Genomic DNA, 13,513 nt, shown 5'->3' with positions numbered 1-13,513 from the left:
GTAATGCCAAATGACACTGAGATGGCAAATTTATTTTTAAATGGGCTTTTTTTTTATACAAACTCCGGGAAAATATTATTACACATGAAACTAGAGCAGTGAGACAATGTGAAATGAGCAGTTCACATAAATTCTAAAATAACATGTTATGCATTGTCAAACACAGGTTTTTGTTATAACTGAAAAAAAGACAACAAGATAGTCCTATTGCATTAATAAAGGTCTGGGCTGCAGAAAATAGAAAGGGCTGCTATTGTTGTACTGTGGTGTGTCACGAGCATCAAAAGCTTCAATTTAAGTATAGCCCTTATTCCCCTGCTTCATAATTCTACAATTATATTGACATGACGTCTGCATCTCTGCCACTCCCCAGTCTAGGTACTTCATCCTCTGAGAAAGTTTTCAGAATAAAATAATACTAACATTTCTCTTCCCACCTTATCTACACCCTGACCATTCTCTCTGCATACAGAAAGAGCAGTTTCACAGCTGATATATAACTTTTTCTAAATATGGCCCTCTGATGCTTTAAACCTATTTCTTGTTATGAGCTTACAGAACTAAATTGTCACTAGATATTTTTATTATGGAATCTTTTGTAATAAATAAAGAATATGAAAAACAAACACGAAAAGATGATCTTTCCTTTCTAAAAAATAAGGAATTAAAATATGGTTTATATAATTTTACAAAAGCAGGTCACCTCTTCACATGAAAAAAAAATTCCTAGGTATTCAAAAACCAAGAAATCATCTTCTGTCCTCAAATTGAATCTTACTTGAAATGAGCATGCTTGTATTACAGAGAATCACACACTGCACATTCAAGGATGGCACCACAGATTTCTGAGAGTATAAATTCTCCTGGCTGTGAATCATCCCTTCACTCAAGGGATTCTTGGAAGAATATGCAGAAACTCACACATTTTCCAGTGACTAATCCAACTCTAGTCACCGAGAGCTTTCCCTTAATAATTGTCCTGAAAGCACTTTGCATCTGAGAAAGAATGGAGTACCCATAACAGATCAGCTTCCTGTAGTGAGATTTACACCTCACCACCTGCTTGCTCCACAAGCTTAAATATCATAACTTTGGGGTTTAATTTATTCATGTGCATATAAATGCTACACCACAATTTGGGAGTTCTGGAATGTCCTCTCAGACAGCAAACCCCAGGTGACAGCCCCACGGCCGAGTGTCTCAGCAGGGTCCTGGCAAACCCTGCCCTCCCTTGGCCACCTCTCCCTTCCCCTCTGCCTGTCACTGCTGTCCCAGTGTGCACAACACCCCCTGGGACAGTCTGAGGTGGGCAGAACCACCTCCAGGTGTGTGTGACCCAGGGCACTCATCCAGACCCACACACAGTTGTAAAGGTTAAACACACAATAAAACCACACAGCAGAACCATCAGGAGGCAACAGGCTGCAATAGACCAGGCTGGCAGCTTCACAGTTACCCACCCAGAATGCAGGGATTAGTTTTGCTGGAAAAGGGTCCATTACAAATTAAACAAGCAAATCAAATCCCTCTGTACAAGGAAACCAAACTGTCCTTCTCTCAAGCAAAAATAATTTATTGTCTCAAATACCTATCTGGGTAGACAGGTGATGGAATTTAACTTGGAATTTAACTGCTTAATACTGGGCTGTGAAAACATCACCTCAAAATTATGTTGTGCACAGTCAGAAATACAGTGCCTCTTGATCTACTGTTGAAATAGGACACAACCAACCTCTGTTCTTTCATTTAGGGGAAAACACAGGTTTCTCCCCAGTTCCTTTCTGTTAGAAATTCCTTTTGTATATGGCAACTCAAGCCTCTCAAAAGGTCAATGTAAAATCTCCAGTACTTGGACACTCTGTGATCTGAACCACACAAGACTAGGATTGTTTATACCAGAGTTCCTAGCCTTTGTAAATCCTCACTTCTTACCACACCAAAGACCTGGATCTAGGAAGAGTTTTCTGAAGTTTCTCATCCAGAGACACACATGTGCACTGAGCAGGAAACAGCCTTAATTTTAGCAACTTTTTCACTCTATTCTAAACAGATACACTGGCAGGTTTTCAACAAAAGGAGCCTTTTACGAGCAATGCAATTTAAAATACACAGTAGTGCCACTTTTGGGCTCATGGGGTTGTGTAAATATTTATATAAGCATAGCTAATCCTGCATCTCTCCCCTGCTCCGGTCAATTTATTCCAGAATAAGAGTAGCTGCCTTTTTGTTATTGTGAGACTTAACTTAGATCATTTCCAAAATAATATTAACCAAACTGGGAAAAGGTCATTGTAATAATTATAATCAAACTCTGGCTTAGAGGAGTTTGAGTGTTCTTCAAACATTTACAGTCCATCAGCAAGAAAATCAGCACTATGACATCCAAAATTCACAACACTACACAGGGCAGTTGGGGAGTTGGACTCGGTCTTTGCCATCTATTAGCAGCCTATTTTGGTATCCCAAAGTTAAAGAACTCTCCTCACTCTCAGATTTAGAAACACAAACCCATAGCAGATGCTAACATTGAGTTTTCTGCCTTCTGTAGAGAGCAGTTGCCAAACTTGAGTTAAAATAGCACACACAGAACAGGAAACCATCTTAACTTTCCCACTCATACTGAATATTAATTGTTTTTGGAGTGACACACATGCAAACAGCAACCATTAAGATCATATAATGAATATTAGATTTTGTACAGCGTAAGTATATAAATATATTATATTACTTGAGATGATAATTCTCTGCCCTCAACCACTTGAAAAAAAAATCAAGAAACAAAAATGTGGGTTTTATTTGTCACAAAGTCAATACAATCTACCAGCATATATTTGTGCTCATTCATATATACATGCATATTCAAGAGGCTATTCCATTCAATTCTCAAATAGCAAAGCTTCAAATCCATCATTTTTCCACTTTTCAAGCAAAAAGAAAGCCTGAGTCTCAGTCAAAAAAGCAACAGCAACATACAAATAACTAACTAACTAAATAAAATACTTCCTTCCTCTTCAGCAAAAACACTGTCAGCAAGCTCAAACTGCAGTGACTTTCATTTCTAGTAGACCAGATACAGTTCATGGTGAGTTGGAACAACTGTTCATACCATATTCTGGAACAATACCTAACAAATACAGCTTGTTGGGGCAGATTCACTGCTTTTCAAGCCAATAAAAGAGTATTTTGCATATCCATGCTTTAGACTAGGACATATTTTCAGACCTAAAGTTCCCAGCGTTATACACGTCACTGAAGTGTTGCTCAATTTAAAAAACTGCTACAGCACTACAGTTTTTGTGGAGAGGCAGATGGCTTTTGGATAAGTCACAGATCAGGAGCAATAGTCCCTGTTCTAGCCTGGATCTGGAAGCAAGGCATTACCCTGCTGGATCACCTAGGTTTAAGAGTCAAATTACAATACTCACCTTCTTTTAGAGCATTAAAATCCATGCACAGAGCAAACGAGTTAATTTATTATTTATTATTACACAAACACAAACCAGCCACAGAAAGCTTTGCTAAAAGGGGATTACAAGACAGGACTGAAAAAGTTGACCCCAACATCTGGAAAGCAGAGTCCGTTCAGTTTTAAATTTGCCCCCTCTGTGCAAATGGCTACAGCAAGACTTCAACACACGGTCAGAAATTGGTTTGGCCAGAGGACTCTGAGGTCTCCTTCCCTCACTGAGTGGTCATTTTCTGCTGTGTTTATTGTTCTGTGTGTAAACCCCAGGCTTTATTTGCTAAACAATATTCAAGCACTGCTCTCATAACTGAATTCTACATGCCCTCGCAGGACTTTTTTGGCACAGTACCAGCAATACACTTGTACTTGCATTCAGACACATCGTTATAGAAAGGATAATTACCCTCATTTGTCAAGTAAGAAACTGGGGCAATGAAAGATTATGATCCAGAGTACCTGTTAATTGGGTGTCCAGACCTGTTTGCTTTTCCCAGAATACTGAATATGACCATATTTTCACCACCAATTATAAAAACATCCTCCCAGACAGCCAGTCTTTTACTTCCACTACATCACATTTCCAGTTGCAGGTCCAGTCTCGACAAGGAATGAGACAGGAATCAATAGAAACAGTAGCAGACATTTAATACTTTTAAGTCAGGAGCATCAAGAGAAACTGCTCAGACAATCCTAAAATCATGCAAACTCTCAGTGCCTGTCTTTGCAACCTTACAGACAAAGGATTTTTAACCAACTGTGTATTCACCAAAATCCAAAACCTTCTAAAACCCCACACCTCAACAGACCAGTAAATGATTCTGGTATTTCAGACAAACTATTCAATCCTTTTATTGAGGACAGATACTACTTAGCAGCTGTAGAGTAAAATCACGCTCACAATAATTTTAAAAAGTTACCATATATTCCTAGGCAAGCACTGTAATTACATTACACCACCCTGAGGTGCACAAATCACAGAAAGCCCAGGCTGAGCTTTCTTAGCATCAGTTGTGGTCTTAAGAACTGAGGATTAGTCTCACTTTATTCTTCTATTCTAGTTTTTGCAGCCCTATCTAGCCTTACACTCCCCTTCTATTTCCTGACCTTGTTATAAATAATGGGTTTAGTCAGTTCCAATATCAACTAAAGAGACAACACCAGCTCAGGGCCTTGAAACCACCTCATGTCTCACAGTTTCATCCTCCAAAGCCATTGGTACTTTCCATAATGCAATAGTGGTCCTAAATAATGACTTCCATCCTGAGACAGCAAATTGCCCAAGAATACCAAAATGTGAATGAATTCAGTTTCCTTGTATTTGAAGGCATTTGGTTGGTTCTTATTTTTTTTTTTTTTAAAGCAGTGGTAAAGAATAATTACTCACTTGAATTTATAAGACACAATAATGGAAAACAGTCTGTCAATTCAGAGAACACAAACAGCATCATATTCAAAGATGAAAACTTTAAGAACAAGGCTAAGGATAAAAGCATGTTAATCACATTTAAGTAGTGTTAGATACCTAAATAATGAGCTGCAGGAGATTCTTCGTCTACATTAAAAGAATTCAAAATATTGTCAGCAAATTACTAAAGTCTTTCAGCCAAAATCTTCAAAATGTTAACAAAAGGCTTGTTAAATTAATATTTGACAAGTACATCAATTTATTAGTAACTCCAAGTTCAGGTGCACATTGCAAATACTCACAGAAACCTTCAATCTTGTCAGCTGTCTTGCTCCATGCTACCTGCCTGGTTTCCATTATGACTTGAACAGTCCTCCTTTCTGGGCTGCTCTTCTTAAGACTGAATATTGTCATAACAGTTCCCAATTCCAAGGTCCTTTTGATCTGGCTTTTCTCATACTCAGGCATCACTCCATAGTCTATAGTCTTTCTGGGCATTTTTTCTTTTTAATCAAACTTTTATGGTATTCAGTGTCCTGAAGAGAGAAAATATAAGGAAGAAAATTCAATATTTAAAACAGCATTTTCATTTCTTTAAAGATCACATTTATGTAGATACCTAACACAGACTCCTGCCCATGCAAATGCAAGGCAGGTACATGGCCAACATTAACTGTTGCTGGTTTATCCTGAAAGGAGGTACAAACAGCCCTCACAGAGGGCAGTTCCACCAACATCCACGTGTCAATTCTTGCACTCTAAAAGAATTAGATGAGACCTACATGAGAATGTAAAGCAGGTGACTGTCCTTTTGAGTCCTGGAGTGAAGGGAAAACATGAGTAATACAAACACTAAGTGCAGGAAACATCTAAACATCAGGTTTTGCACTTTTAAAACTTCATGGCTCTGTTTCTCCTACACAGTCTGCCTTTTCTTACCCACACGTTGGGTGGCAGATATTTGTGTGCACATACTTGGGACACATCTTGGCACAGAACAGCCAAAAGAGGGACATGTACAGAGCAGATCTCACAAACACTAGCAAGTTGCTGTGCTCTCTGGTCTCCCACATCACTGCATCAAACAGCTAATTACAACCCTGATTTCTCCTCAGTGAGATTATTTACAAACAGGATGGTCGGCAAGCTGCTCTGTCACCCATGAACGAGTAGCATTGTCACACAAGTCGCAGGGGTCGCTGCCACACAGCTCCCAGCCATCCTCCTTAACCCAATCCCCGAGCAGGACAGGTTTCAAGCAGCTCTGTGCATGCAGCCACCAGCCTCGGCTCTCCTCTGCTTCTCTTCCTCTCTGCTCAGGCCACTGCTCTCCATCACAAGCAGTTTCAGTTTCCGTGTTCATGGCTAATTCGACCGTGGCACTTCTCGCTTCCCCTTCGTGACTTCTGCCAGCCCTCGCCCCCTCACCCCGTGTCGCTGTCTCCTGACTGCTCTTTGCTGCTCCCTCTCAATAACAGCACTCAATTGCCTTTTACCATCGTGTCACCAGCTGCTTTAGGAGCCATCTCCCTGACTTTGAAGTTGCCCGGTGCAATCTTTCCATCCCTTTTTGAATTCTACCACTTCAATAAACACTTTTTTTTTTTTTTTTTTTTTTTTGCAAGTTAACAGAGAAGCCACAGGAGTCCCTTCTTACCTTACACTGCCAACCGTGAGCTTGAAGTGCTCTACAGCAGGATGTAGAGCATGGTTTGCAAAACACAGATATCATTTAGTGGTTTATATTGCCTTGTTACATTAATAAAAAAATGGAGTATTCTTTCATTATACTACTGAAAAAATTTATGTATCCCAATCCTACAGCTGGGAGGGAGTGAACAACTTTGAAATACTGTAAGCAACAGCAGATTTATTCTTTTCTTTTAGCCATAATGTAACTGATCCTTTTACACTACCTGAAGATAATCAAATAATCATTTAAATTATGACAGCCCTCAACCTAAAAAGACAGCCATGGTCATCTTGCTACAATGATTTGTTAAAATAAGAAATGAAAGGAGGGAAATATAAACAATTAAATTAAAATCTTTGAACAGTGTCTGTTTCCTAATAGAAAAATAGAAACCCTGTCTTCTCACTTTGCTCTTTTCATTAAGAATCATAATAAAACAAAAAAGCTGTGATCTGGACAAGGATTAAGCATTTGAGCAACACTACAGTGAATAAAAAAACCCTGAACTAATAAATGAGTATAGTTTTTCAAGAGATGATAAAAAACATACATCAGCTCTGCCTTTTACAGCACAAGGTATAGTTGTTAAATGAAATACAATTAGGAAAACAAGAAAAGAAGTTTCTAAATACAGCTATTTAATAAAGGGCAATGCAGTAGGTTTTTTGAGAGGTAACTCCCTTAGTACAAAAGAACTGCCTCTCAGAGGTGGCCTCTTAAACAGTTTCTGTTGAATATAATATACTGTACTTCCCCTTTTAAAGGAGCTCTTTCTCCTGAAACCAGAGAGAACAGTGGATTTAATCTAACTTAACTCCTAAGTCACAAGCCAATCTTTTGACTTAAGGTGGAAAGAATATTGCAATATTTGATCAACCTAACTGACCACTCCTAGACTGTTCTAGCTACCTGCTCCACTTTAGGAGTAACATCACAGAAAGCTGCCTAAAAGTAAAAGAACTAACAGAAGTCCTTTGATAAGACCTTCAAATATCAGGAATTGTCTTACACAGATGCCCCTCAGCCTTCCTGACACCCACCACTGCACAACTTGAATTAACAATCTTTCTACCCATTCATGCAGTAGAATTCTGTGATGACCTTCATCAGCCCATTACCTGCATGCCTCCAACTCAGCAGAGTGTGAACTACAAGATGCTGTGTGTAACAGAAGCATAACTGTTCTTCTGCTGAAAAGTTATTTAAGCCTCAGTTAGAAAGATCCAGCACCACTTCTAGGACTCAGCGAGTTAATAATCATCAAAACATGCCACAAACTCCAGCTTAGACACAGACACGACTCTTTCCCTTTGACTGTAGGAATTACAGGAGCTAATTTTGAAGGTGTCCTGTACAATATGCAAAACTTGGATATGTTTGTGTTACTTGGTTACTGTTTGTGCAAGACCTGTTCTGATAGGTTTTAATTGAAAAGACTAACTGATCTGGACTAAAAAGTCTAAAAGACACACTGCAAGTAACCAAGTGAACATGGACATTAAAAAAAAAATCCAAATTCTATTTAATCTATTCTGTCCACTTAGTTTTACTTCAGACTTTAACAAACCAACCCTTCTTAGCAGAAGATTGGTATGTAGCTCGTAACTCTCGTTGTGATAACACAGAGAGGAAAAAATAGAAAAGGCAAGCTGTAAACACACCAGCTAGCAAAGAATAGCTCAGATAACCACTGATGGATCCATAGTCTGTTATAATTTCACCCACATGACACAGCAGGTGCTTTCCAGACACAGAAAGTTAACCAAGAAGTGCAGTCCAAAGTTTGTCTCTGGTTAATTTCTAAATTTTCCCATGTGCTCTGGGCATTGCAAAAAGTTTGTTGCATTCTCTGCCCGGAGCTCTGCCTTTGGATTGAGGACATCACCTCGCCAGATGGATCCGCACCAGTGACACCAGCGCAGTAGCACAGCAGTAACAATCAATAACTATCGATGCACGGCCCTTGCGATGCAGCTGCTGCCCGGCGGAGCGAGCAGGGGAGCGGAATGGCCGCAAGACGGTGCCCACCTGCCCGGGCAAGCCGGGCCCTCAGCCCGGGCCGGGCCGCGCACGGCTGGGCTGCTGTCAGGCATTGCCAAGCTTTCCTTCCTTCTTCTCCGCCAGCCTGGGCTGCGGCGGGGCCCGGCCAGATAGAAGGTGCAGGGCGGCAGGGCCACCTCAGGGAGCCCCCAGACTCCCTTGTCCCCTCCAGCCCAAGTGCCCGCCGCCCTCTGGCACGACCATCCCTCACCCTCCGCTGCACCGACCCCGCGCATCCCCCGCCCGCCCTCCCCAGAGTCTCCCTCTGGCCGGGGCCGCCCCGCCCCAGCCCCGCGGCACCTGCTGCTGCTGCTGCTGCTGCTCCGCCGGGCCGCCCTCACCTGCGCGGCGCCGGGGCTCCGTGCGGCGGCGGGGCAGTGCCGGGGCAGTGCCAGCGCTGCCGTCCCGCTGCTCCCGCGGCGCCTCTCGGGGCTCCGCTTCTGCCGTCACCGGGAAGGGGCGGCGCCACCTGACCTAACCCCGCGGCCACGGCCTGGGCTGCCCTCAGCCCCGGGGCACCGGCCCTGCCCTCCCGCGTCCTCCTCAGCGCCTAAGCGGGGCCGGGATTCCTCGCCCCGTCCCGGGGCTGCTGTCGAGGCGAGCCCCCGGCTGCTGCTGCCCCCGCAGGGCCCCGTGCCCACAGCCGCCCCCTGAGGCGCGGTGTCCCCTCTGCCAGGGCGGGCTGTCCCGCCGCTCGGAGCCCATGTTTTGCTCGTCTGAGGAGGGTGGTTGAGCCTTAGGAAAGGGCTGTACGGCTTCACTGTCTCTGGAGTTACCTTGTCAAGTTCAAACTGGCTCCGAGTGATCCGCTACAGTTGTATCACAGGTCAGTTTCGGAGTGGCAATGCTAAAAGTATTTCCCAGATTGGGATTCAGAAGAATAGTGGTAGGACGACATCCTGCTTGCAGGTCAAGCCCTGGTACAGCCATTCAACTTGATATATCCATCTTGCCCCAGACCAATTTGATAAATCTGGGGAAAATTCCTACACCCTAGGCAGCATGACAAGGTCATCAGAGGGAACAAGTCACACCAGTTCAGCAGACACCAAAACAAATGCTAGAAACCAAAGCTAGAGGTGCTACAGCATTTCCAGGGAAGATCTTGGCCATTTCTGCAAGGGCTGTGCCATGTTTCAATGGCAGGTCCTGAATTCCAAATACTGATTCCCAAATGCTGTTATAATGGAGTTTTAAGTTTAGTGTTGATAATTCCTCATCTCCCCTCCTTCCAATATTGGTGGCTGGCACAAGGAAGTGAAAAGCACAGGTTTTTTAACAGACTAATCTACTCTGTTGAGAGGGGAAAATGTTTTCCAAAATTTCAGTCAGCATTATAAATAATTGAACAGTAATCAAACATTAATTGATACTTTCACCCTATACGTGCAGAAACTACTGAAAGAAAATGATACCTGCAATGGGGTTCTGCACCAAATGCCACCCGAAATACTCCCTAGTTACAGAGAAGACAAAGAAAATGTCGAGTGTGTTTAGCTCTTCTGTAGGAGCAATTTGGGAAACTCTTCCCAAAAGCAAACTAACAAGCCTTTATCATGCTCAAAAGTACCAAAGGGTTTCAAATAACCTATCAGAAAAGAACTGAAGAACACATTCAAAATATACCACCACAAAAGGAAGAAAAGCCTGAAAGCCAATACCTGGGAAAGGTGTGGTTCATTTTAAATGCAAAACAAAAAGGTGATCATTGCAATCTTATCTCTGTTTGCTATTTTGTGAAGACTTTTCACATTTTTCCAGAAGTGTAACCTGGGAAAAGTTTCTCTCTTTATAAAGCGTGACTCCATTACAAATTCACAGAACAACATCTAACAGGAGCCATGGTAGTAAATTAATAAGAATAGCAGAATAATTATTAATCACACCATGGTGTCTCTGCCATACATTATTTTTAGCTCTTCATCTTTCAAGTCTTCAATGTTTCATGTTGAAGCTGCCTTTGAAATTATGTGAACAGAGGCAAAAAGCAAGAGCCAAGCAGCCAATTTCCCCAGCTGCAGATGCTAATACCCAAACATCCATTCACACCTCAGAGAGCTGAAGTGTGCAGGTGATCCTGGGCATTTTACAAGCAGGAGATGGCAGTATTCACTTAATGTCAGCTATCAGATCCAGGAGTCATCCAAGAGAGTGAATCTAAGTTCCAGCAAATACCAGCCCCAGCAGCCACTCCTGGTTCTGCTTCACTTGGCCAGGTACCAACAGTCTCCTCACCAGTAATATGGCACAGCTTCAGCACAGGAACCACCCTTGAACAACCCAGAAGCCACAAAGGCACAGAGCTGCTCATCTTGGTATTTAGAGCTGTGCTGCTGTAGCTAAAACACTGCTGCAAAGGAAAACTTTGGTCTGGACATACTTGTGGTTGTGCCTCATTGGTGTTTTGGAAGGACAAATAAAACCTACCCATTCCCAACATTTCTTGCATGACCTTAGACTTACCTGATAAAATGCTCTTAAAGCTGAAGATACAAATATTCTCTGGCTATATAAAGTATCTTGAAGAGAGTCATAGCTGCAGTGGGGATCATAACAGTGAATCCTGAAAATTGCTGGGATGTAACAAAATCTCAGATGGAGTAAGCAATCCTTAAAACCAAACCAATAAAAGAGTAACTCTTAGAAACACCAGCTGTTACACAGCACATTCACTAGACCTGAAATAAGAGTACTCAGACTTCCTCACAATCCCAACAGATTTGATTTATTATGAGAATCAGCAGCTCATCCAACAACCAAACCTCAAAAGTGAGAATTTCCTGGCAGACAACATAATTACCTGTAAGGATTATGGATTTCATAGTCACAGATAACCACCAGGTGACATCTCCCATCATTTTTTGTAGAACAAAGAGCCTGTAGAGCTTTTTTGTCTGAGGAAAATATATGCTGAGGACAGGTGTGGGAAGATTAGGTCTCTGAGTTGAAGAATCTGCCCCAGCAAAGCCTGTGTGTTTAAAAAGATGGTTAACCACTAGAATAAAATCTTCCTTTATTCTTTTTTCTTTTCAGTTTAACTTTCTTCTTAAAATTTTTAAAGACCTCTTGAATTATTATAATATCACAATTTATAGTATAAGATCTGAAAAGCAAGGTTTTCAGCTAGAGTACAGTTTTACATTTTGGTCATAAATCCCTCAGAAAAAGAATTTATAGTGTTCATGCTGACACTCTCTTAATCACAGCATTGAAAAGTCCAACCCTGTCTTATATTTGGTAATGAAGTGTTGATTGCTTCTCCTGAAGAATAAAGCAAGGCATGAAAGAGAAGCACAGGACTGGCCAGGCAGCCTCGTGGATATAATAAATAATGGTCACAAAACTGGTGCCACTTCCTCACAGGAGATACAGAGAAAAAACAACTTTTTTGTAGAAGACAGAAGTTGAAAATATTTACCCCACCAGTTGTAAGAAATGTTAAAGAGTGATTAGGCAGGAGGAACAAATATTTTAGAGACTGTCACAGACATTTTGTAGCCAAAGGATTTACTACCCACCACAGTCTCTGCACTCATTAGCAGGATGTATGTTAGCTCAGCTAGATTTTCTGGTTAGAGCTGCAAAACTATAACCAGATGTTTCATAAAGAAAACTTAATTTTCAAGGTTTGCCTTTATGAACTTTTCATCTGCAAGACTCAAGCTGATTTTAAACCTGTCAAGAGAACTCACATACTTAGAGTTGAGGCAGCAACAACTGCTGCAGTCTGGAGGGAAGAGGGGAAGGATATGACTGTTGTGACTGGCAGAGCTGCCCTGTGCCTCCCCAGCTCCTTCAGCTACTCTGGGAAGGCTTCATCCCCTTTAGTGGCTCAAAGGGCCTTTGTAGCATGAAGCTGACCTTTGAGAGCAATGTCCATCTGTAGCAGTACAATTCAAGTAGTGAATTTTACAGATCCACCTTCAACACCACCACAGAGTGACAGGTCCATCACCTCCAGTACATCTTCTCAGCATAACAGAGCTCAGGCTCCTTGAAGAGAATCTCTTGCAGAAAGTATTCTAGTGTGTACTTGGCTCAATTCTTATCAGGGTTGCATTTTAATCTTGGTAAATTATTGTCACTTAATCATAATATTTAAAGTAAATATTGACTTAAAGTAAACTACTAAAGTCACTAGCAGGAAAGCTGACATGAAGGAAGGGAGGTTGTACTTGTAAGTGGCTGGCCTGGTGCCTGCTGAAATGTTTGACTGAGTCCTCAAAAGCTGAGCTACTCCTCAGTTCAGTCACCCTGTCTCTTGTTATTTGCAAGGTCTGCATTTAAAACATCTTCTGAGGAGTTACTGCCCACTGGCCTCATACACAAAATAGAGCACTGTCCCTTACAATTTCTGTAACAATTTGCTTTTGTAGATGTCAAAACAATTTTAAAAAAATAATGGAAATCATTATATCACATTTTCAAAGGCACCAGGCCCAGAGGGTGAGGAGGTTTGCCAGAGATCTCACAGCAGTTACATGCCTTGGGCAGAACATTGCTTCCAGGTTTTATCCTAATGTCCTGACTTTGGAATGGCATTTCCTCATAGCAAAGCTGGCTGTGCCAGAAGAAACCTTTTCATTTATCAGAATTATACTTTCAAAGGGTTCAGTCAAGTGAAAAGTCTGCTGTGTTGTTTGGGATGCTCAATAAAAACCTTGAAATAAGTGTCAAAGTGCATTTCTTTAGACACACACTTACAGAGTTATTTATTCAGCATCTTGAGCCATCTTTGACCACAGAAAACACCAGTAAGTTTAAAGGGCCTGCAATCCCACCTTCAGATGAAGAGTTAAATATTACAGTCACTACATCCACAGTGATAAAATGCCAGCAGCTCATTACCACTACTATCAACAGTGAGTTGATACCAATGTTACAAGGCCTCAGCAGAAAAGGAAAACTG

The 13,513-nt window shown here is 41.7% G+C and overlaps 1 protein-coding gene across 3 annotated transcripts in view; it reads right to left on the bottom strand.

The window, feature by feature from the left end:
- The window catches only part of PLCG2 (phospholipase C gamma 2), a 53,519-nt gene extending 44,469 nt beyond the window's left edge, over positions 1-9,050 (bottom strand). The window contains exons 1-2 of one of the 3 annotated variants that reach the window (XR_009487986.1): positions 8,905-9,041; positions 5,174-5,407 (exon numbers count right to left, since the gene is read on the bottom strand). Coding sequence is in view for 2 of the 3 variants with exons in the window: in XM_059857417.1 (XP_059713400.1) it covers positions 5,174-5,369 (196 nt within the window). In the remaining variant the exon portion in view is untranslated. Of the gene's footprint in view, positions 1-5,173; positions 5,408-8,904 lie in introns of all 3 variants that reach the window. The other 2 variants (XM_059857417.1, XM_059857416.1) reach the window with 2 other exon arrangements.
- Positions 9,051-13,513: the final 4,463 nt, after the last annotated feature.

This window comes from Haemorhous mexicanus, chromosome 12, assembly GCF_027477595.1.
Source record: "Haemorhous mexicanus isolate bHaeMex1 chromosome 12, bHaeMex1.pri, whole genome shotgun sequence".
In the NCBI taxonomy this organism is placed as follows: Eukaryota; Metazoa; Chordata; class Aves; order Passeriformes; family Fringillidae; genus Haemorhous; species Haemorhous mexicanus.
Note: the sequence above shows the minus strand (reverse complement) of the source record. Positions and strands in the feature narration are given on the sequence as shown.